This window comes from Siphateles boraxobius, unplaced genomic scaffold (assembly GCF_051911475.1).
Source record: "Siphateles boraxobius isolate OS27281-9 unplaced genomic scaffold, OSU_SipBor_1 29, whole genome shotgun sequence".
NCBI lineage: Eukaryota > Metazoa > Chordata > Actinopteri > Cypriniformes > Leuciscidae > Siphateles > Siphateles boraxobius.
The window spans coordinates 7,571,351-7,597,563 of NW_027508908.1; the positions used below are offsets into that span (position 1 = coordinate 7,571,351).

Sequence of the window (26,213 nt, forward strand, 5' to 3'; positions counted from 1 at the left end):
TGATTATGTGCATGTGTGTAGCAATTAAAATCTGATTTATTCTGGTTTATTGTTCATCCATTGCACAAGTTCTTTTATAGGTTTTATTTTACCTTATATGTATTTATTTGTCTTCCATCAAAATATACACTTTGTTGTCACCAAAGGCCTTTTATCATTCTGACAGAAATTAATTCTTGACATTCACCTTAGCAGTAATCAGCATCATATTTACACCCTTCATTGTGGGAATAATTCTATCAGCATGTTTCTGTATTGCGTACTACAGGGTTTGGTCACCGAACTACACTTTTTTACCACACCCTACAAACGTCAGTCTGCCTTTGATATAGTATCACCCAAAATTGCACTATTCAGTTTTTCACTTTTGAGATAAGAAGACAAATCGCATAGAGCGCTGCAATACTGTTTGGTGTACATTATTATGACTTTGAACAGCAAATGGAGGTAGGCAAATTATTACATATGAATTGATTGACATAATGTAGCTTATAATACTATATAATGCGTTATTCAATGTATACGATGTAAATATGTTATATGATTACATTAGCCCCTGTATCTGCGTGTATGATTTGTTGTCAACTTGTATCAACTTTATTTCAAAGGAGAGTTGTGCACCATTCAAAATTGAATTTGGAATGCCTTTTAAATTACAATTACATTTTTGAATATGAATTAAAAATTGAACTGGGTACCAAGGAAGCAGAATTAAAGTGAATTGAAAACATTGGATCAAATTTGTAACTAGAAAAGCAAAGTTTGTCAAGACCTTAAAAACTACGTACTAACATTTAAATTAATAATGTAATACAATGCACTTATTGTGTTCATCCATGTTTTTACATTTAAAAATATTTGCATGTAATTACAGCTGTAATTAATTTCTGTAATTACATATGTAATAAAACTGTAATTCTGTTTATACATCTATGATTACACTGTTGAGCCTGTATCCCACATCAATAGCAGCAAAAGTGTTTTGCCATACAATTTGAACACAATAAGTATATTGTAGACTACTTATTTTTTGATGTAAGTACATAGCAGTTAAAGACACCTAATATAAAGTGTGACCAAAGACTTAACATTTTCAGATTTATAGGCATTATCAACAGAGAGAAAGATAGAATGATAGACAGACAGATACACAAAGATAGATAGATAAATAAGTAAATAAATAAATAATCATAAATAAATTAATATCTTAAAAGTCTATTCAAATCCTATTTGTTTTACTAAAATACCCAACATATAACATGAAATCAGATCACATCACCATACAACACTTGAAGCTAACAGCTTGAAGCACTTGAAGCTTTTTAATTTATTTTTTATTTAAACACCCATGTAAATTCACGGCTATGTCTCTTCATTGAGATAATTTAAAGTTTGTAAAATACAAGATGTAATTGAAGGAAACATAGACTACAGGCAGCAGCAGCATATGTTTAATGTTAAGCAACAAACATGTTAAAAGAAGTCCAAACAACTATAATTAACAAACTATAGGAAGCATACACCAGTGTTAATGTCAACAAGCAGAGGCAGCCAACCCTTTGGGAATTAAGCATGTTGCCATTGACCACTTCGCCCGAAGTTAACTAAAGTCCAACAAATGTGATGCAGTGGTGTTTGTAACATTTGGCATATACTGTAGGTGATTGTATATAGTCCACTGTATTTGGCAAAAGTGTGTATTGAGGCTATATATTTGGTTACCAAAGGGGGGCGCATTTGAGCAACCCTTTGAAACCTAAAATGACAGAAAAAAAAAACAAAACAAAAAAAACAATGGACTTCAAAGACATTAGCATGTGACCGTCATAGCTACGCCATGAGTACACATCAAATGTATAATTTGCTTCATGGCCTGATTAGTCTAAAAAAAAGCATTTAAGGACCTAAGTGCTTAAGCAGCCCTATGTTTGTAGCATTAGCATTAGTATTGTGTAAAGCAGAGAAGATCAAAAATGCTTACATCTATGCCAGTTTAGCTCTTCTGAATAATGACTATTTACTTTATTATACAGAACTACTGCAACATAATGAATCTGAAACTCATACAGATACATTGTGACTTGCTTGACATCTACCAATTATTAATGTAATGCGGATTGGAATGGCACCGCAGTGCCTTGTGTCTTATTGTCTGTAATCCACACTTAATCTGTTTCAATGTTTGCTTGAAAGCTCTGTGCATTACTGAAGCACAAATAGTATAACTTGATATCAAGGTCATGGGTTTGATTCCCAGGGAATGCAAGAACCAATAGAACTTTATACAATTTAAATGTCAAATGAGCTGCATCAGACAATGACATGAAAATATATGTCATGAGAAATATTTCAACATAGAAGGACATTTTTAGACACAAGCATACAAAATTGATTTGATAGAAAGCATACAAATAGTGCTTTGAAAACTGGTCCATGTAGTTCGACCTGGCTTTTTAAAATGATAAAAGCATGTTTGTCATAGATGCCTCAGTTTAAACCTTTTCAAATCTACTATGTTTGTCACAGAATTAATAGGTAAAATGTTTTAGTTTATCTGAAAACCTGACAATTGTTCACGATTTTAGTACTTTAAATCTTCTCTAAAGGAAAGTTTACTACATAGATGTATTACTACAAAGATGTATCATTTGTAGATTGGTAATTCTGGAACAGAAACAATATAGCAAATAAATCATAACTCATAAAGCTCTTTGAATGTAAATCTTCTGAAATTGCTTAAAGACATAAAATAAATGAAAATAAATTTAAAAAAAAAATCTTTTTTAGGGGGTGTTTCATTTCAAAAAGTGCCAGATGGACAGTTTTTCTCACCATATGTAAGTATACTCATCATTAAATATGGATATTATGTGCTGAGAAATTAATAAAAAAAGAAAATAACACAAGTAATCAAAAGCTATTAAATATGTTCATCCATATCAAAAATAGTCTAAATTGAATTTTAAAAGATCAAGGTAATGATGACATATGTTTCTTTTTTCTTGACAGTATGTGTATGGTGTACCGTTTTTGGAGGTATATCCTCCCAAACTACAACTGCACCAACAACACCGGTTTCACAAACAACCAGTGAAGTTTGTATAATAAAAACTAAAGCGTCCATTACCACAGCTATGACCTCCACACCAAATCAAAAATGTACAGCAGTGACTTTCACAACTACACCTCCTACAACTACGGATTCAACATCAACCGTGTCTTCAACAAATAAAGATTCTACAGAATTTCCAACAACAGCTACAGGTTCAAACACAGTATCATCTACAATGACAACAGAAACTGAAACTACAACAACGACAGATTCAGCCGCTTCAACATCAACAAAGGCAGAATCTTCAAACACATCTATGACACCCCCAACCACAGTCACATCCTTACCAACTACAACGGCACCAAATGCTGCTCCATCAACCACTTTACAATCTTCAACAACTGAAGCTTCAATAACCAAAGCTGTGAACTCCACAATCACACCTGTATTCCAAGAATTTACAAATGCACCTCCAGCCACAGAAAATACTGCTCCAACAGAGACACCATCTTCAACAATAACATTTGAATCTTATACAACCCCAGATGTGACCCCCACAACCACACTCATATCCTCACCAACTACAACTGCAACTTCAACAGCAACAAATGATGCTCCATCAACCAGAGCACAATCTTCAACAACTGAATCTTCAACAACCATAGCCGTGAACCCCACACATATGCCTGTATTCTCAGAACCTACATCTGCACCATCAGCCACAGAAAATACTGCTCCAACAAAGACACCATCTTCAACAATAACAATTGAAACTTATACAACTACAGATGTGACTCCCACAACCACACTCACATCCTCACCAACTACAACAGCAACAAATGCTGCTGAAACAACAACTGCACAATCTTCAATAACAGGAGCTTCAACAACCACAGCTGCGAACTCCACAACCACGCATGTATTCCCAGAATCTACAACTGCACCTCCAGCCACAGAAAATACTGCTCCATCAAAGACACAATCTTCAACAATAACAATTGAATCTTATACAACCACAGATGTGACTCCCACAACCACACTCATATCCTCCGCAACTACAACAGCAACAAATGCTGCTGAAACAACAACTGCACAATCTACAACAACTGAAGCTTCAACAACCACAGCTGCGGACTCCACAACCACGCCTGTATTCCCAGAATCTACAACTGCACCTCCAGCCACAGAAAATACAGCTCCAACAGAGACACCATCTTCAACAATAACAATTATATCTTATACAACCACAGATGTGACTCCCACAACCACACTCATATCCTCACCAACTACAACTTCCCCTTCAACAGCAACAAATGCTGCTCCATCAACCACAGCACAATCTTCAACAACTGAATCTATAACAACCACAGCTGTGAACCCCACACATATGCCCGTATTCTCAGAATCTACAACTGCTCCTTCAGCCACAGAAAATACTGCTCCAACAGAGACACCATCTTCAACAGTAACAATTGAATCGTATACAACCACAGATGTGACTTCCACAACCACACTCATATCCTCACCAACTACAACTGCCCCTTCATCAGCAACAAATGATGCTCCATCAACTACAGCACAATCTTCAACAACTGAATCTTTAACAACCACAGCTGTGAACCCCACACATATGCCCTTATTCTCAGAATCTACAACTGCACCTCCAGCCACAGAAAATACTGCTCCAACAGAGACACTATTGTCAGCAGTAACAATTGAATCTTATACAACCACAGATATGACTCCCACAACCACACTCATATCCTCACCAACTACAACTTCAACTTCAAAAGCAACAAATGCTGCTCCATCAACCACAGCACAATCTTCAACAACCGAATCTTCAACAACCACAGCCGTGAACCCCACACATATGCCTGTATTCTCAGAACCTACATCTGCACCACCAGCCACAGAAAATAGTGCTCCAACAAAGACACCATCTTCAACAATAACAATTGAAACTTATACAAGTACAGATGTGACTCCCACAACCACACTCACATCCTCACCAACTACAACAGCAACAAATGCTGCTGAAACAACAACTGCACAATCTTCAACAACTGAAGCTTCAACAACAACAGCTGCGAACTCCACAACCACACCTGTATTCCCAGAATCTACAACTGCACCTCCAGCCACAGAAAATACTGCTCCAACAAAGACACAATCTTCAGCAATAACAATTGAATCTTATACAACCACAGATGTGACTCCCACAACCACACTCATATCCTCAGCAATTACAACAGCAACAAATGCTGCTGAAACAACAACTGCACAATCTTCAACAACTGAAGCTTCAACAACCACAGCTGCAAACTCCACAAACACGCCTGTAGTCCCAGAATCTACAACTGCACCTCCAGCCACAGAAAATACTGATCCAACAGAGACACCATCTGCAACAATAACAATTGAATCTTATACAATCACAGATGTGACTCCCACAACCACACTCATATTCTCACCAACTACAACTGCCCCTTCATCAGCAACAAATGCTGCTCCATCAACCACAGCACTATCTTCAACAACTGAATCTTTAACAACCACAGCTGTGAACCCAACACATATGCCCGTATTTTCAGAATCTACAACTGCACCTCCAGCCACAGAAAATAATGCTCCAACAAAGACACCATCTTCAACAGTAACAATTGAATCTTATACAACCAAAGAAGTGACTCCCACAACCACACTCATATCCTCACCAACTACAACTGCACCTTCAACAGCAACAAATGCTGCTCCATCAACAACTGTACAATCTTCAACAACTGAAGCTTCAACAACCAAAGCTGTGAACTCCACAACCATGCCTGTATTCCCAGAATCTACAGCTGCACCTCCAGCCACAGAAAATACTGTTCAACCAGAGACACCATCTTCGACCGTAACAATTGCATCTTATACAACCACACTCATATCCTCACCAACTACAACTGCAACTTCGACAGCAACAAATGCTGCTCCATCAACAACTGTGCAATCTTCAACAACTGAATATTCAACAACCACAGCTGTGAACCGAACACATATGCCCGTATTCTCAGAACCTACATCTGCACCACCAGCCACAGAAAATACTGCTCCAACAAAGACACAATCTTCAACAATAACTATTGAATCTTATACAACCACAGATGTGACTCCCACAACCACTCTCATATCCTCAGCAACTACAACAGCAACAAGTGCTGCTGAAACAACAACTGCACAATCTTCAACAACTGAAGCTTCAACAACCACAGCTGCAAACTCCACAACCACGCCTGTATTCCCAGAATCTACAACTGCACCTCCAGCCACAGAAAATACTGATCCAACAGAGACACCATCTTCAACAATAACAATTGAATCTTATACAACCACAGACGTGACTCCCACAACCACACTCATATCCTCACCAACTACAACTGCCCCTTCATCAGCAACAAATGCTGCTCCATCAACCACAGCACTATCTTCAACAACTGAATCTATAACAACCACAGCTGTGAACCCCACACATATGCCCGTATTCTCAGAATCTACAACTGCACCTCCATCCACAGAAAATAATGCTCCAACAAAGACACCATCTTCAACTGTAACAATTGAATCTTATACAACCACAGATGTGACTCCCACAACCACACTCATATCCTTACCAACTACAACTGCACCTTCAACAGCAACAAATGCTGCTCCATCAACAACTGTACAATCTTCAACAACTGAAGCTTCAATAACGAAAGCTGTGAACTCCACAACCATGCCTGTATTCCCAGAATCTACAACTGCACCACCAGCCACAGAAAATACTGTTCCAACACTCATATCCTCACCAACTACAACTGCAACTTCAACAGCAACAAATGCTGCTCCATCAACCACAGCACAATCTTCAACAACTGAATCTTCAACAACCACAGCTGTGAACCCCACACATATGCCCGTATTCTCAGAACCTACATCTGCTCCACCAGCCACAGAAAATACTGCTCCAACAAAGACACCATCTTCAACAATAACAATTAAAACTTATACAACTACACATGTGACTCCCACAACCACACTCACATCCTCACCAACTACAGCAGCAACAAATGCTGCTGAAACAACAACTGCACAATATTCAACAACTGAAGCTTCAACAACCACAGCTGCGAACTCCACAACCACACCTGTATTTCCAGAATCTACAACTGCACCTCCAGCCACAGAAAATACTGATCCAACAGAGACACCATCTTCAGAAACTGCTGATTCAACAACAACAACAGCGCATTCTTCACCAACAACAAATAAAGAATCTACAAACAAAGCTGTGACACCCACAATCACACTCACATCCTCAACAACTACAGCTGCACCTTCAACAGCAACAAATGCTGCTCCATCAACCACAGCACAATCCTCACCTACTGAATCTTCAACAACCACGGCTGTGGACCTCACAAATATGCCCGTATTCCCAGAGCCTACAACTGCACCTCCAGCCACAGAAAATACTGCTCGAACAGAGACACCATCTTCAACAATAACAATTGAAGCTTATACAAACACAGCTGTGACTCCCACAACCACAGTCACATCCTCACCAACTACATCTGTGACAAATGCTTTTGAAACAACAACTGCACAATCTTCAACAACTGAAGCCTCAACAACCAAAGCTGCGAACCCCACAACCATGCCTGTTTTCCCAGAACCTACAACTGCACATCCAGCCACAGAAAATAATGCTTCAACAGAGACACCATCTTCAACAATAGCAACTGAAACTTATACAACTACAGATGTGACCCCCACAACCACACTCATATTCTCACCTACTACAACTGCAGCTTCAAAGACATCAAATGCTGCTCCAACAACAACCACGACGACACCAGTGTCTTCAAAAACCGAAGCTTCAACAAACACAGCTGTCACTCCCACAAATATGCCCGTATTCTCGGCACCTATAACTGCACCTCCAGCAACAGAAAATGCTGCTCCATCCACAGCACTATCTTCAACTTCTTCACTTTTCACGACAACAAACAGAACTGCTACCACAACATTTTTCACTCCCACAACCATGCCAATGCTCTCAGAAATTACAACATTTATGACAACAACATCTTTACAAAATGCAACTCAAATTTCAGCGACACACAATCCAGCTCCAATTACATTAGAAGCTCATAGCACTACGTCATTAGCAACCAGTGCACCGGCACTCATAACTGTTACTCAAGAGACAACTTTGTCATTGTCAATGTCAACAGCCGCTGCCTCCCCAACTACAATTGTGACTCCAATGACTGAATTTGGAGCAACAACAACTACACACATTGCAACAACTCACACAACAGCAATTGTCGAAAGCAAGCTGCTGTTCAACTCCTCATCTCCAGTCCCCAGTGATACTCTGGTCCTCAGTGCTATCAACACTCTCCTGAAATCCAGACAGTCACAGCTCAATGATTCAGTGAAGGTGGTGAATTTCAAATATCAGAGTAAGTTTCATAATCTTGAATTGAAAAGTATTTCAGCTTCAAATTTATAACCAGTGATTTAATATCAAGCTTTGACTGAATAAATTTGTGTGATTGTTTGCCAACAGAAATCTCAGAAACCTCCTATGCCCTTGTCATTATGTTTAATCTGAGTAACATCAGCATGTCTGAAGTCCCTGAGCTCAGAAACAGCACTTACGTGCAAGTGCAAGATGTCATCAATAATGCGGTAAGAAATCAGAATTAAAGGAATAAATGTTTTTGAGCCCATTATAAACCTTCTCCAGTTTAATGAAAGATTTGATCTTCACCCACAGCTGAACACTCTTCTGAATGAACCTAGTAGTCCAACATTGAAAGTCAATTCATCCAACTTTGTGTAAGATGCAAACTGACAATCCAATTTTTATTTTATCTGTTGTCACATTCTAATTTATTAAAGCAATGGAAAATTAAAAACACACAAAAAAGTCAAAACCTTTTGAATCTGAATTGGACACATACATATTGTTTGTCGCACAGGAGCTCTTCAAACCAGATTGATGGCAGGATGGAATACACCTTCCAGGATGGAGATGTCATTCAACCAGTCAGCTTCCTATATGTGCTTCGTTCACAATTGGGTGTGTTAAAAATTATGATCTGCAGTTAAATGGATTCACAAAGAATTCAAATAAAAAAAATGTAGATTTTTAACATTTTACCTTTATTTGTGTCTCTTTAAAAGTGACCACTACAACAGTGTTTCCAGAATCAACAACTGGTTCCTCTGTGGCTCCTCCAAACCTAATGTTAGTGTTGATTTTCTATTTTGAGAGCTCATAATCAGTCATGGGGTGATTTTATTGTAAAAATGTGAAATATATTAAACAAAACCTGTAATTTTACAGATCTGGTTCAGCGGTAGTCACGAGCAAACTGCTGTTCAACTCCTCATCTCCAGTCCCCAGTGAAGCTCTGGTCCTCAGTGCTATCAACACTCTCCTGGAATCCAGACAGTCACAGCTCAATGAATCAGTGAAGGTGGTGAATGTCACCTATCAGAGTAAGTTTCATCATCTTGAATTGAAAAACTTTTGAAATGAGAATAAGTACAACAGTCAAGACTGACATGGTCTGGACAAATAGAAATGTACCTTTATTTCCAAACAGAAATCTCAGAAACTTCCTATGCCATCATCATTACGTTTAATCTGAGTAACATCAGCATGTCTGAAGTCCCTGAGCTCAGAAACAACACCTACACGCAAGTGCAGGATTTCGTCAATAATGCGGTAAGAAATCAGAATTAAAGGAATAAATGTTTTTGAGCCCAATATAAACCTTCTCCAGTTTAATGAAAGATTTGATCTTTACCCACAGCTGAACACTCTTCTGAATGAACCTAGTAGTCCAACATTGAAAGTCAATTCATCCAACTTTGTGTAAGATGCAAACTGACAATCCAATTTTTATTTTATCTGTTGTCACATTCTAATTTATTAAAGCAATGGAAAATTAAAAACACACAAAAAAGTCAGAACCTTTTGAATCTGAATTGAACACATACATATTGTTTGTCGCGCAGGAGCTCTTCAAACCAGATTGATGGCAGAATGGAATACACCTTCCAGGATGGAGATGTCATTCAACCAGTCAGCTTCCTATATGAGCTTCGTTCACAATTGGGTGTGTTAAAATTTATGATCTGCAGTTAAACGGATTCACAAAGAATTCAAATAAAAAAAACTCTAGAATTATTAACATTTTACCCTTATTTGTGTCTCTTTAAAAGTGACCACTACAACAGTGTTTCCAGAATCAACAACCGGTTCCTCTGTCGCTCCTCCAAACCTAATGTTAGTGTTGATTTTCTATTTTGAGAGCTCATAATCAGTCATGGGGTAATTTTATTGTAAAAATGTGAAATATATTAAACAAAACCTGTAATTTTACAGATCTGGTTCAGCGGTGGTCACGAGCAAGCTGCTGTTCAAGTCCTCATCTCCAGTCCACAGTGAAGCTCTGGTCCTCAGTGCTATCAACACTCTCCTGGAATCCAGACAGTCACAGCTCAATGAATCAGTGAAGGTGGTGAATGTCACCTATCAGAGTAAGTTTCATCATCTTGAATTAAAAAACTTTTGAAATGAGAATAGGTCACACAGTCAAGACTGGCAAGGTCTGGACAAATAGAAATGTACCTTTATTTCCAAATAGAAATCTCAGAAACGTCCTATGCCATCGTCATTACGTTTAATCTGAGTATCATCAGCATGTCTGAAGTCCCTGAGCTCAGAAACAGCACTTACGTGCAAGTGCAAGATGTCATCAATAATGCGGTAAGAAATCAGAATTAAAAGAATAAATGTTTTTGAGCCCAATATAAATGTTGTACAGAGTTTGATAAAAGATTTGATCTTCACCCACAGCTGAACACTCTTCTGAATGAACCTAGTAGTCCAACATTGAAAGTCAATTCATCCAACTTTGTGTAAGATGCAAACTGACAATCCAATTTTTATTTTATCTGTTGTCACATTCTAATTTATTAAAGCAATGGAAAATTAAAAACACACAAAAAAGTCAAAACCTTTTGAATCTGAATTGGACACATACATATTGTTTGTCGCACAGGAGCTCTTCAAACCAGATTGATGGCAGGATGGAATACACCTTCCAGGATGGAGATGTCATTCAACCAGTCAGCTTCCTATATGAGCTTCGTTCACAATTGGGTGTGTTAAAATTTATGATCTGCAGTTAAATGGATTCACAAAGAATTCAAATAAAAAAACTGTAGATTATTAACATTTTACCTTTATTTGTGTCTCTTTAAAAGTGACCACTACAACAGTGTTTCCAGAATCAACAATTGGTTCCTCTGTGGCTCCTCCAAACCTAATGTTAGTGTTGATTTTCTATTTTGAGAGCTCATAATCAGTCATGGGGTGATTTTATTGTAAAAATGTGAAATATATTAAACAAAACCTGTAATTTTACAGATCTGGTTCAGCGGTAGTCACGAGCAAGCTGCTGTTCAAGTCCTCATCTCCAGTCCCCAGTGAAGCTCTGGTCCTCAGTGCTATCAACACTCTCCTGGAATCCAGACAGTCACAGCTCAATGAATCAGTGAAGGTGGTGAATGTCACCTATAAGAGTAAGTTTCATCTTCTTGAATTGAAAAACTTTTGAAATGAGAATAAGTAAAACAGTCAAGACTGACATGGTCTGGACAAATAGAAATGCACCTTTATTTCCAAACAGAAATCTCAGAAACTTCCTATGCCATCATCATTACGTTTAATCTGAGTAACATCAGCATGTCTGAAGTCCCTGAGCTCAGAAACAACACCTACACGCAAGTGCAGGATTTCGTCAATAATGCGGTAAGAAATCAGAATTAAAGGAATAAATGTTTTTGAGCCCAATATAAACCTTCTCCAGTTTAATGAAAGATTTGATCTTTACCCACAGCTGAACACTCTTCTGAATGAACCTAGTAGTCCAACATTGAAAGTCAATTCATCCAACTTTGTGTAAGATGCAAACTGACAATCCAATTTTTATTTTATCTGTTGTCACATTCTAATTTATTAAAGCAATGGAAAATTAAAAACACACAAAAAAGTCAGAACCTTTTGAATCTGAATTGAACACATACATATTGTTTGTCGCACAGGAGCTCTTCAAACCAGATTGATGGCAGAATGGAATACACCTTCCAGGATGGAGATGTCATTCAACCAGTCAGCTTCCTATATGAGCTTCGTTCACAATTGGGTGTGTTAAAATTTATGATCTGCAGTTAAACGGATTCACAAAGAATACAAATAAAAAAACTCTAGATTATTGACATTTTACCCTTATTTGTGTCTCTTTAAAAGTGACCACTACAACAGTGTTTCCAGAATCAACAACCGGTTCCTCTGTGGCTCCTCCAAACCTAATGTTAGTGTTGATTTTCTATTTTGAGAGCTCATAATCTGTCATGGGGTAATTTTATTGTAAAAATGTGAAATATATTAAACAAAACCTGTAATTTTACAGATCTGGTTCAGCGGTGGTCACGAGCAAGCTGCTGTTCAAGTCCTCATCTCCAGTCCACAGTGAAGCTCTGGTCCTCAGTGCTATCAACACTCTCCTGGAATCCAGACAGTCACAGCTCAATGAATCAGTGAAGGTGGTGAATGTCACCTATCAGAGTAAGTTTCATCATCTTGAATTAAAAAACTTTTGAAATGAGAATAGGTCACACAGTCAAGACTGGCAAGGTCTGGACAAATAGAAATGTACCTTTATTTCCAAACAGAAATCTCAGAAACTTCCTATGCCATCGTCATTACGTTTAATCTGAGTATCATCAGCATGTCTGAAGTCCCTGAGCTCAGAAACAGCACTTACGTGCAAGTGCAAGATGTCATCAATAATGCGGTAAGAAATCAGAATTAAAAGAATAAATGTTTTTGAGCCCAATATAAATGTTGTACAGAGTTTGATAAAAGATTTGATCTTCACCCACAGCTGAACACTCTTCTGAATGAACCTAGTAGTCCAACATTGAAAGTCAATTCATCCAACTTTGTGTAAGATGCAAACTGACAATCCAATTTTTATTTTATCTGTTGTCACATTCTAATTTATTAAAGCAATGGAAAATTAAAAACACACAAAAAAGTCAAAACCTTTTGAATCTGAATTGGACACATACATATTGTTTGTCGCACAGGAGCTCTTCAAACCAGATTGATGGCAGGATGGAATACACCTTCCAGGATGGAGATGTCATTCAACCAGTCAGCTTCCTATATGAGCTTCGTTCACAATTGGGTGTGTTAAAATTTATGATCTGCAGTTAAATGGATTCACAAAGAATTCAAATAAAAAAACTGTAGATTTTTAACATTTTACCTTTATTTGTGTCTCTTTAAAAGTGACCACTACAACAGTGTTTCCAGAATCAACAACTGGTTCCTCTGTGGCTCCTCCAAACCTAATGTTAGTGTTGATTTTCTATTTTGAGAGCTCATAATCAGTCATGGGGTGATTTTATTGTAAAAATGTGAAATATATTAAACAAAACCTGTAATTTTACAGATCTGGTTCAGCGGTAGTCACGAGCAAACTGCTGTTCAACTCCTCATCTCCAGTCCCCAGTGAAGCTCTGGTCCTCAGTGCTATCAACACTCTCCTGGAATCCAGACAGTCACAGCTCAATGAATCAGTGAAGGTGGTGAATGTCACCTATCAGAGTAAGTTTCATCTTCTTGAATTGAAAAACTTTTGAAATGAGAATAAGTAAAACAGTCAAGACTGACATGGTCTGGACAAATAGAAATGTACCTTTATTTCCAAACAGAAATCTCAGAAACTTCCTATGCCATCATCATTACGTTTAATCTGAGTAACATCAGCATGTCTGAAGTCCCTGAGCTCAGAAACAACACCTACACGCAAGTGCAGGATTTCGTCAATAATGCGGTAAGAAATCAGAATTAAATGAATAAATGTTTTTGAGCCCAATATAAACCTTCTCCAGTTTAATGAAAGATTTGATCTTTACCCACAGCTGAACACTCTTCTGAATGAACCTAGTAGTCCAACATTGAAAGTCAATTCATCCAACTTTGTGTAAGATGCAAACTGACAATCCAATTTTTATTTTATCTGTTGTCACATTCTAATTTATTAAAGCAATGGAAAATTAAAAACACACAAAAAAGTCAGAACCTTTTGAATCTGAATTGAACACATACATATTGTTTGTCGCACAGGAGCTCTTCAAACCAGATTGATGGCAGAATGGAATACACCTTCCAGGATGGAGATGTCATTCAACCAGTCAGCTTCCTATATGAGCTTCGTTCACAATTGGGTGTGTTAAAATTTATGATCTGCAGTTAAACGGATTCACAAAGAATTCAAATAAAAAAACTCTAGATTATTAACATTTTACCCTTATTTGTGTCTCTTTAAAAGTGACCACTACAACAGTGTTTCCAGAATCAACAACCGGTTCCTCTGTGGCTCCTCCAAACCTAATGTTAGTGTTGATTTTCTATTTTGAGAGCTCATAATCAGTCATGGGGTAATTTTATTGTAAAAATGTGAAATATATTAAACAAAACCTGTAATTTTACAGATCTGGTTCAGCGGTGGTCACGAGCAAGCTGCTGTTCAAGTCCTCATCTCCAGTCCCCAGTGAAGCTCTGGTCCTCAGTGCTATCAACACTCTCCTGGAATCCAGACAGTCACAGCTCAATGAATCAGTGAAGGTGGTGAATGTCACCTATCAGAGTAAGTTTCATCATCTTGAATTAAAAAACTTTTGAAATGAGAATAGGTCACACAGTCAAGACTGTTAAGGTCTGGACAAATAGAAATGTACCTTTATTTCCAAACAGAAATCTCAGAAACGTCCTATGCCATCGTCATTACGTTTAATCTGAGTATCATCAGCATGTCTGAAGTCCCTGAGCTCAGAAACAGCACTTACGTGCAAGTGCAAGATGTCATCAATAATGCGGTAAGAAATCAGAATTAAAAGAATAAATGTTTTTGAGCCCAATATAAATGTTGTACAGAGTTTGATAAAAGATTTGATCTTCACCCACAGCTGAACACTCTTCTGAATGAACCTAGTAGTCCAACATTGAAAGTCAATTCATCCAACTTTGTGTAAGATGCAAACTGACAATCCAATTTTTATTTTATCTGTTGTCACATTCTAATTTATTAAAGCAATGGAAAATTAAAAACACACAAAAAAGTCAAAACCTTTTGAATCTGAATTGGACACATACATATTGTTTGTCGCACAGGAGCTCTTCAAACCAGATTGATGGCAGGATGGAATACACCTTCCAGGATGGAGATGTCATTCAACCAGTCAGCTTCCTATATGAGCTTCGTTCACAATTGGGTGTGTTAAAATTTATGATCTGCAGTTAAATGGATTCACAAAGAATTCAAATAAAAAAACTGTAGATTATTAACATTTTACCTTTATTTGTGTCTCTTTAAAAGTGACCACTACAACAGTGTTTCCAGAATCAACAACTGGTTCCTCTGTGGCTCCTCCAAACCTAATGTTAGTGTTGATTTTCTATTTTGAGAGCTCATAATCAGTCATGGGGTGATTTTATTGTAAAAATGTGAAATATATTAAACAAAACCTGTAATTTTACAGATCTGGTTCAGCGGTAGTCACGAGCAAGCTGCTGTTCAAGTCCTCATCTCCAGTCCCCAGTGAAGCTCTGGTCCTCAGTGCTATCAACACTCTCCTGGAATCCAGACAGTCACAGCTCAATGAATCAGTGAAGGTGGTGAATGTCACCTATCAGAGTAAGTTTCATCTTCTTGAATTGAAAAACTTTTGAAATGAGAATAAGTAAAACAGTCAAGACTGACATGGTCTGGACAAATAGAAATGTACCTTTATTTCCAAACAGAAATCTCAGAAACTTCCTATGCCATCATCATTACGTTTAATCTGAGTAACATCAGCATGTCTGAAGTCCCTGAGCTCAGAAACAACACCTACACGCAAGTGCAGGATTTCGTCAATAATGCGGTAAGAAATCAGAATTAAAGGAATAAATGTTTTTGAGCCCAATATAAACCTTCTCCAGTTTAATGAAAGATTTGATCTTTACCCACAGCTGAACACTCTTCTGAATGAACCTAGTAGTCCAACATTGAAAGTCAATTCATCCAACTTTGTGTAAGATGCAAACTGACAATCCAATTTTTATTTTATCTGTTGTCACATTCTAATTTATTAAAGCAATGGAAAATTAAAAACACACAAAAAAGTCAGAACCTTTTGAATCTGAATTGAACACATACATATTGTTTGTCGCACAGGAGCTCTTCAAACCAGATTGATGGCAGAATGGAATACACCTTCCAGGATGGAGATGTCATTCAACCAGTCAGCTTCCTATATGAGCTTCGTTCACAATTGGGTGTGTTAAAATTTATGATCTGCAGTTAAACGGATTCACAAAGAATTAAAATAAAAAAAACTCTAGATTATTAACATTTTACCCTTATTTGTGTCTCTTTAAAAGTGACCACTACAACAGTGTTTCCAGAATCAACAACCGGTTCCTCTGTGGCTCCTCCAAACCTAATGTTAGTGTTGATTTTCTATTTTGAGAGCTCATAATCAGTCATGGGGTAATTTTATTGTAAAAATGTGAAATATTTTAAACAAAACCTGTAATTTTACAGATCTGGTTCAGCGGTGGTCACGAGCAAGCTGCTGTTCAAGTCCTCATCTCCAGTCCACAGTGAAGCTCTGGTCCTCAGTGCTATCAACACTCTCCTGGAATCCAGACAGTCACAGCTCAATGAATCAGTGAAGGTGGTGAATGTCACCTATCAGAGTAAGTTTCATCATCTTGAATTAAAAAACTTTTGAAATGAGAATAGGTCACACAGTCAAGACTGGCAAGGTCTGGACAAATAGAAATGTACCTTTATTTCCAAACAGAAATCTCAGAAACGTCCTATGCCATCGTCATTACGTTTAATCTGAGTATCATCAGCATGTCTGAAGTCCCTGAGCTCAGAAACAGCACTTACGTGCAAGTGCAAGATGTAATCAATAATGCGGTAAGAAATCAGAATTAAAAGAATAAATGTTTTTGAGCCCAATATAAATGTTGTACAGAGTTTGATAAAAGATTTGATCTTCACCCACAGCTGAACACTCTTCTGAATGAACCTAGTAGTCCAACATTGAAAGTCAATTCATCCAACTTTGTGTAAGATGCAAACTGACAATCCAATTTTTATTTTATCTGTTGTCACATTCTAATTTATTAAAGCAATGGAAAATTAAAAACACACAAAAAAGTCAAAACCTTTTGAATCTGAATTGAACACATACATATTGTTTGTCCCACAGGAGCTCTTCAAACCAGATTGATGGCAGAATGGAATACACCTTCCAGGATGGAGATGTCATTCAACCAGTCAGCTTCCTATATGAGCTTCGTTCACAATTGGGTGTGTTAAAATTTATGATCTGCAGTTAAATGGATTCACAAAGAATTCAAATAAAAAAACTGTAGATTATTAACATTTTACCTTTATTTGTGTCTCTTTAAAAGTGACCACTACAACAGTGTTTCCAGAATCAACAACTGGTTCCTCTGTGGCTCCTCCAAACCTAATGTTAGTGTTGATTTTCTATTTTGAGAGCTCATAATCAGTCATGGGGTGATTTTATTGTAAAAATGTGAAATATATTAAACAAAACCTGTAATTTTACAGATCTGGTTCAGCGGTAGTCACGAGCAAGCTGCTGTTCAACTCCTCATCTCCAGTCCCCAGTGAAGCTCTGGTCCTCAGTGCTATCAACACTCTCCTGGAATCCAGACAGTCACAGCTCAATGAATCAGTGAAGGTGGTGAATGTCACATATCAGAGTAAGTTTCATCTTCTTGAATTGAAAAACTTTTGAAATGAGAATAAGTAAAACAGTCAAGACTGACATGGTCTGGACAAATAGAAATGTACCTTTATTTCCAAACAGAAATCTCAGAAACTTCCTATGCCATCATCATTACGTTTAATCTGAGTAACATCAGCATGTCTGAAGTCCCTGAGCTCAGAAACAACACCTACACGCAAGTGCAGGATTTCGTCAATAATGCGGTAAGAAATCAGAATTAAAGGAATAAATGTTTTTGAGCCCAATATAAACCTTCTCCAGTTTGATGAGAGATTTGATCTTTACCCACAGCTGAACTCTCTTCTGAATGACCCTACTAGTCCAACATTGAAAGTCAATTCATCCAACTTTGTGTAAGATGCAAACTGACAATCCAATTTTTATTTTATCTGTTGTCACATTCTAATTTATTAAAGCAATGGAAAATTAAAAAAACACAAAAAAGTCAAAACCTTTTGAATCTGAATTGAACACATACATATTGTTTGTCGCACAGGAGCTCTTCAAACCAGATTGATGGCAGAATGGAATACACCTTCCAGGATGGAGATGTCATTCAACCAGTCAGCTTCCTATATGAGCTTCGTTCACAATTGGGTGTGTTAAAATTTATGATCTGCAGTTAAACGGATTCACAAAGAATTCAAATAAAAAAACTCTAGATTATTAACATTTTACCCTTATTTGTGTCTCTTTAAAAGTGACCACTACAACAGTGTTTCCAGAATCAACAACCGGTTCCTCTGTGGCTCCTCCAAACCTAATGTTAGTGTTGATTTTCTATTTTGAGAGCTCATAATCAGTCATGGGGTAATTTTATTGTAAAAATGTGAAATATATTAAACAAAACCTGTAATTTTACAGATCTGGTTCAACGGTGGTCACGAGCAAGCTGCTGTTCAAGTCCTCATCTCCAGTCCCCAGTGAAGCTCTGGTCCTCAGTGCTATCAACACTCTCCTGGAATCCAGACAGTCACAGCTCAATGAATCAGTGAAGGTGGTGAATGTCACCTATCAGAGTAAGTTTCATCATCTTGAATTAAAAAACTTTTGAAATGAGAATAGGTCACACAGTCAAGACTGGCAAGGTCTGGACAAATAGAAATGTACCTTTATTTCCAAACAGAAATCTCAGAAACGTCCTATGCCATCGTCATTACGTTTAATCTGAGTATCATCAGCATGTCTGAAGTCCCTGAGCTCAGAAACAGCACTTACGTGCAAGTGCAAGATGTCATCAATAATGCGGTAAGAAATCAGAATTAAAAGAATAAATGTTTTTGAGCCCAATATAAATGTTGTACAGAGTTTGATAAAAGATTTGATCTTCACCCACAGCTGAACACTCTTCTGAATGAACCTAGTAGTCCAACATTGAAAGTCAATTCATCCAACTTTGTGTAAGATGCAGACTGACAATCCAATTTTTATTTTAACTGTTGTCACATTTTAATTTATTAAAGCAATGGAAAATTAAAAACACAAAAAATCCAAACCTTTTGAATCTGAATTGAACACACACACACACACACACACACACACACACACACACACACACACACACACACACACACACACACACACACACACACACACACACACACACACATATATATATATATTTTCTTCTTTTTTTTTAACACACACACACACACATACACACACACACACACACATATATATATATATATATATATATATATATATATATATATATATATATATATATATATATATTGTTTGTCCCACAGGAGCTCTTCAAACCAGATTGATGGCAGGATGGAATACACCTTCCAGGATGGAGATGTCATACAACCAGTCAGCTTCCTATATGAGCTTCGTTCACAGACAGGTTTGTCAAAACTTGCTCCACTGACTCCAAATACCGCAAGCATCCTCCACTAATCATTGCTTTATTTTACATCCTTAACAACAGCCAGCACCCCTACAACAAGCACAACTTCTCCACCGACTGTGTAAGAGCAATGATTCCAGTCTTATCTATAACATTTTCATTTTCATTTTCTATCTTAATGTGTATTATTTATCATCTTTGTAGGCTTGGCACAGTGATTATATATATTCGCCTGGTGTTCGTCACTCTTGGCCCCCTACCAAATGAAAATGATATCATTCAGGTGGCCAACACACTGCTGTCCTCGCGTCTCGCAACTAAACTAGACACCAGAACACAAGCCCTGAGTGATCCTGTGAGCTTTGTGAATGTCACATATACAAGTTAGTTTTTCTTTCCTCCTTTGGGTTCTTTTTGTTGTGTATTATGTAATTTTTGAATGCTAATGGTGCACATGATGTAGATCTGTAGTAAGCTAATATAGCTGATTTTGAAGGAAAATAGTCAATTTGGTTATTTAATAACCTTAAAGAATGCATAAGTGAACTTTTATACTATCCACATATACTACCACACTACTAATTATTTTCCTTATGTATTTTTAAGAAATTAATGAGACCGCCTATGCTCTCGACTTCGGATTTGAAATCAGCAATGTAACCATGTCTGAGAAACTTGAATTCAGGAATCTCACCTACCTGTCAGTACAAGACTCTGTAAATTCATTGGTGAGTTAGACACATTTCAATACAGTGGTCTTTTACAAAAAGTCATTATTTTAACCACATTAATCTCAAACTAATTAATCTATTTTTTTGCTGCACCTTTCAGCTGAACAAGATCCTAACTAATGCCTCAGCTCCTGTAATTAATTTCCAACCAGGCGATTTCACACAATTCTTGTAAGTTCTGAATTTTGAGCAAATATGTTCTGATAAAAAAAAAAAAAAAAAAAAATCTTCTTTGGTGTTAGTTGGGTAGTTTTTGTACAAGAGTAGGCGTCTAAACATAATTTATCAGTTATTGACTTTTATTTCTCATTTTAACATTTTAATTTCCCAACAGGGGTAATTCCACCACGATTCAGGCCAATGTTACTTATGTTTTCTCAAACCGTAACATCTCGCAACCTAGCCCCTTTATCCAGCATCTTCTCCAGGTTAACGAAGGTATTGCCATATACACCCTACAGTCTGAAACAATCATTTAAAGGGCACCTATTATGCAAAATTCACTTTTACATGACGTTTAAACATAAAAGTGTGTTGGCAGTGTGTGCACACGACCACCCTATAATGATAAAAATCCACCAAGTGCTTTTTTTAAAATCGCCATAATTCATAAGCACTGTCTCAGAACAAGCTATTCTCAGATTCGGGGCACTGTGACGTACTTTTGCACAAGCCCCTCCCACGACTGTTGACGGACACTGCAGTTTTAGCGTAGACCCGTCCTGAGTGAGCCGTACACATAAAAAACATAAAAAATAACATTAACTTTCTTAATCTTTCACGTAGTAACGACTACGGCAAATCAGCTGTTCTCCCGTAGTAGACGGAGTTGTAAACCTTCTTCTTCTTTATGTGTAGAAAAACTACCAGGAGACTTCTTTTAAGCAGGATTCTTTATTTTCTGTAGTCTGCTTCGTCCAAAATCTTACCCAAGTCAAGTCTAACTCAATAGCCAAACACAGTGTTTTATACCTTTCAAGGGGGAGGGATTTTTATATAGAGACAGAGATTAGTATGACAGTGTAACTCAGAGCCTCTGAAAACAAAGTAGGTAAATAAAAGCCTGTTCCCGGAGATTCCTCCGACCTGAGAAAAAAGGTAGGTCAATAAAAGCCTGTTCCCAGAGATTCCTCAGACCTGCATTATCAAAGAGAAACAAAGCCCAGCTGTTCTTGAGTCATCATCTATGCCTAAAAATGGAAAAAATAGTGTGAAACTTTCTCAGTTAAAATACTATAGTATTGGAAGCTCAATTAAACATTTAAATACAATTTGCAATCCTACAACGTTTACAGTAGAACGTCGCGAAGTAGCAGTTAAAGTCGGGCTTGCGCAATAGAAGGCCTGAATGCCGTTGCCGTTCCACCAGAGGCTGTTGCTTAAAGTCCCTAATAGGGTTTTTGTTGGGATATTGTTTTAACGCCGGAGCAGCTGTAGACAAGAATATCTTCTAAGCGATTGAGGTGTTTTGTTGTTGGATGTAAGAATGAACATAGCAGTCTTCATTTACTCGAGGCTGGATCTGTACCAACTGTTCGTGATACAGTCTCCGGAGCGATAGGTCTATTGTTAAAGGATTAGTTCTACTCAAAATTTAAATTTCCTGATAATTTCCTCACCCCAATGCCATCCAAGATGTTCATGTCTTTCTTTCTTCAGTGGAAAAGAAATTAAGTTTTTTGAGGAAAACTCGAGACATCAGTAGCTGTATTAATATCAGTGATATGGCCTTCATAAAAAGATGCCATTAAATAATTATTTAAAATATACTGTCTTTATGTTGTTTCTACATTACAGTGGAAATTGAGTCTCACATTATTTAAATTTCATTTATACACAAAACATTAATAGCTAACATGTTTTACAAGTCTTGGCAATTGGCCCCTATTAAACAATAAAGAAAGTAAGACATCTTTTTTCTTATACATAGTTTAGTAGACTACTATTCTTTTTGGCAGAATTTATCATTATAATCAAATTATTTCCTGGATTTTGTATCATCATAGTCCATAAATGTATGTAAATGCAGGAAATGGGATTCAAATCGAAAATATTCGCTTTTCCAATAGGTGGTAGGCCTACGACTCGACTCGGCGCGGCATGGCTCGGTTCGCTTTAGCCCGGTTTGCTTTTCCACTGCCGTTAGTACCGCTTCAAAGTGGGGGGGACTATGACTAATCGTTATAGTTTATCCGCTCCTCGGCAACCAACGAGAGGAAAGTCTGCACTTCTTGTCCACTGACCACGATTCAGCCATTTCTTTTTTGGAAGTTTTTTTTTTCTTCAAGTAAGTCAAGCGAGTAGTTTTAAAACAGGTGCTACAGCTGTGGCTGTTACTGGCTATTTAAATCTAGCGGGTTTGATGTCTCGCAAATACAATGACACTGGTAGTGACTGGTAGTCACGTTTTAGTGTCGGTACGGTATGCTTGGAACCTCAATAGAGGTGGTACCATTTAAAGCAAGCCGAAGTCAGCTGTACCGTACCATGCAGTGGAAAAGTGCCACAAAGTGTAAATGTATATGTCCCACTTATAATATTACATATAGGCTATAGCACAGTAAATGTGAGAGAGAAGAATAATATATTTTATTTATTCATGAACGAATAAATGCTACAGAAATATGAAACAAATAACAAAGAATATGAGACAGGCTATGAGTGGAAAATATAAAGACAATAGTTGTAGATATTTTAAGTCTATTTGTATTCATAAAGGACCAAGTTAAAAAAAATAAAAATAAAAATAATAATACATAGGCTAGGTTATAGGCTATTCAAAACACCCTCATTGCTTAAATAACATTTAAATAACTAGTATAGCTAGTGTTTCTAATGAAACAAACATTTGTATATATTTATTCTATCTTTAACTCGGCATTACAGTTTAAATTACATTAAATACGAGATTAATACATGCGTTAAAAACCATTCCTATTCCGCGCATGTGCGTCGAACATCAACTACGTATTTAATTAATCAAGTACGTCATCATCGCGCTACAGGCTGCAGCGAGTACAGTCTCTGTATTTCTGAGCCCCAAAAAGTGACAATTTAAACATGCTTTAAAAATTATCTGTTGGGTATTTTAAGCTAAAACTTCACACTCTGAGGACATCAGAGACTTATTTTACATCTTGTGAAAAGAGGCATAATAGCTGCCCTTAGAAAGGCCAAACTGACAGTGAGATGTTGCATTAACATTTAAAAAAGAAAAGATGTCATGTTTTATGTCTTGCACCAAAAACACCAAATACTGTAATTGAAAGTCTGATCTCCTCCTTCACTTGTTATTTTCTTTTACAGCGAGCGCTTTGACAACAGCGAGCGCTTTGACAACAGCGAGCGCTTTGACAACAGCGAACATTTTGACAAGCACAACTACTCCAAAACTGTAAGTCCAACGAGTCCAATCATTAATTTTATGAAATCCAGTTGTTTTCATTTTCTATGTTTACATTTTCAATTATTTATCATCTTTTTTTCTTTTCTTTTTTTTTTAGTATTAGTGGTGTGATTATTAAGATTCGCCTTGTGTTTGTCACACTGGGCCCAAAACCAAGTGAGAGAAACGTTCTACAGATAGTTCGTTCTCTGCTGGCCTCAAATCTCACAACTAAACGAATCACTAAAGCAGCAGTAATCCCAAATGACCCTGTGATCAGGACAGAGGTCACGTATTCGAGTGAGTTTTTCTCTCTTCTTTATGTGCTATTTGTGTGTGTGTGTGTGTGTGTGTGTGTGTGTGAATATACATTTGAATGCAAATAGTGCACATCTGACAGACCTGTAGTAAGCTTTTATGGCTTATTTAGAAGGAAAATAATCAATAACGGATATTATGAATGAGAATGGATAATGAATTTTTTTCCACCCACACATACAACTAATTATTTTTGTTATATGTCTTTAAGGTATTAATTTGACTGCCTATGCTCTCAACTTTGAATTTGAAGTCAGCGGTTTATCTGTGAATGATACACAGAAGAATCAAATCTATGATGAAATACAAAGCAAGATAAATAATTTGGTGAGTTGGAGAGGCTAGGATATTGCGGTCCTTAAAAAAAAAAAACTGAAATTAAAATTGCCTTATTTTAATCACATTAACTGTTATTCTCTATATGTATTGCTGTATTCTGCAGGTGAAGCAGATCCTACAGAATCCCACAGCTCTTACATTTATTATAGCCAATTTCACGTGAGTTTGAATCCACTATTTAATTTGTTGAGCAGAAATGTCTAAATGATTTTGAGAAATCTGCTTTTGCCAGTGGGATGATTTTGATAAACGGGTGAATGGCAAAATAATGTTTAGTTATTTCCTTTTGCTTATCATTGAACGTTTTAATCTCCCCACAGTGATTCAGAGAATCCCTCCGTGCTTGTGGCCAATGTTGCCTATGTTTTCTCAGAACGTGACGGTGGATTTGCAGCTTTTGGTAGCTTAGTCTCACAACTTTTCTTGACCTTTACCACACCTGCTCCAACCACTATAAACACTATAAACACTACAACTTCAAACAACGGCAAAAACTTAGCATGGATTGTGGCGATCATTGTCCCTGTGGCTATTGTCCTCGGGCTTATACCTTGCTGGATCCTCCTTTGCGTAAGTTTTATGATGATTGAATGTCAAATATGTGCATAGGTAGTAAAGTGATTCATGACAGCAGGGATGTGTTATCCGTAAATCTGCCTTTTAATTGAGGTTTATAATTGTATAGCTGAATCATTTTTTTAAAGTGTTATCTCTCAGGATGTTAACTCTCATTTTGTCTGTTTATGTCTTTAGTGTTTACTCTGTGGATGCTGTGCAGCATTCAGAAGACGTTGGCACAGAAGACAGTCGTACAACGTACAGTACACCACTCGAAACAGCCTCTTCTAGAGATTTTCAAGATTAAAACATTGATGCTCAAAATATACATTATTTTCTTGTATTGCTGGGCATACAGGACCTTTGCAACTGTGTTTTTAAACCTGTTATTTAAGACATTTTATTTATTTGAAAATTCTGTCATATAAAGTGCTGATAATCTTGTTCTCCAAATAAACAATTTATTTGGTCGTACATTTAATGTAGAATGTGATAACAAATGTAGAATGTGTTGATCACGTTTTTATTTACACTCCATGTACCTTATCTTCTAATATATTGCTCCCTACTGAAAAGTTTCCACAAATTCAGTGTGAATGTTTTAAACTGTTAAAAAAATAAAAGCAATTGTTCATTATAAGAATGTTGTTGTATCCATCACTGGAATATACAATGCAGAGCTGTGCAGGCAATATTTAAAGATAGAAAGGTTATAATGATTATAAAGCATTTTCCTCACTGACACTCATCACAATCCATTTCCTAAATGGGGTGTCAGCCATTTTGTAGTGCCGTCTGACTCTCTTTTGTTTGTAATTATCATTTAAAAGGGGTAAGCGGGGCACAACCTACGCGGGGCTAGTTGTAACACACTTGTTTGAAATACTTCCACACATGCTAGCATGATGAAACTTAGTGTATTTACTAGTTGCCATATCAAAAATATATAGATACAAATAATGCGGCAAAATTGGGACTGGCTGAGAAACGTTTACAAAACTTTAATTCAAACAACACTTAATATTAGGTAATATAATATCA

The 26,213-nt window shown here is 37.0% G+C and overlaps 1 protein-coding gene across 1 annotated transcript; it reads left to right on the forward strand.

Moving 5' to 3' along the window:
• Positions 1-314: 314 nt before the first annotated feature.
• Positions 315-25,812, forward strand: LOC143753705 (uncharacterized). Its single transcript, XM_077246360.1, has 67 exons — positions 315-447; positions 2,788-2,837; positions 3,010-8,544; positions 8,652-8,773; positions 8,862-8,923; positions 9,067-9,167; positions 9,272-9,335; positions 9,435-9,589; positions 9,697-9,818; positions 9,907-9,968; positions 10,112-10,212; positions 10,319-10,382; positions 10,482-10,636; positions 10,744-10,865; positions 10,956-11,017; positions 11,161-11,261; positions 11,366-11,429; positions 11,529-11,683; positions 11,791-11,912; positions 12,001-12,062; positions 12,206-12,306; positions 12,411-12,474; positions 12,574-12,728; positions 12,836-12,957; positions 13,048-13,109; positions 13,253-13,353; positions 13,458-13,521; positions 13,621-13,775; positions 13,883-14,004; positions 14,093-14,154; positions 14,298-14,398; positions 14,503-14,566; positions 14,666-14,820; positions 14,928-15,049; positions 15,140-15,201; positions 15,345-15,445; positions 15,550-15,613; positions 15,713-15,867; positions 15,975-16,096; positions 16,185-16,246; positions 16,390-16,490; positions 16,596-16,659; positions 16,759-16,913; positions 17,021-17,142; positions 17,233-17,294; positions 17,438-17,538; positions 17,643-17,706; positions 17,806-17,960; positions 18,068-18,189; positions 18,278-18,339; positions 18,483-18,583; positions 18,688-18,751; positions 18,851-19,005; positions 19,113-19,234; positions 19,325-19,386; positions 19,738-19,838; positions 19,923-19,962; positions 20,046-20,224; positions 20,448-20,569; positions 20,673-20,743; positions 20,907-21,010; positions 23,879-23,966; positions 24,076-24,257; positions 24,487-24,602; positions 24,718-24,773; positions 24,935-25,184; positions 25,368-25,812. The coding sequence occupies exons 1-67, from the start codon at positions 425-427 to the stop codon at positions 25,461-25,463; spliced, it is 12,237 nt and encodes a 4,078-aa protein (XP_077102475.1). The 5' UTR covers positions 315-424; the 3' UTR covers positions 25,464-25,812.
• Positions 25,813-26,213: the final 401 nt, after the last annotated feature.

Coding starts and splice junctions, on each gene's coding strand:
- LOC143753705 (XM_077246360.1), top strand. CDS start 425: ATGACTTTGAACAGCAAATGGAG. Junction 8,774..8,861: donor AAGATGTCATCAATAATGCG/GTAAGAAATCAG, acceptor CTTCACCCACAG/CTGAACACTCTTCTGAATGA. Junction 12,063..12,205: donor GTCAATTCATCCAACTTTGT/GTAAGATGCAAA, acceptor TTTGTCGCACAG/GAGCTCTTCAAACCAGATTG.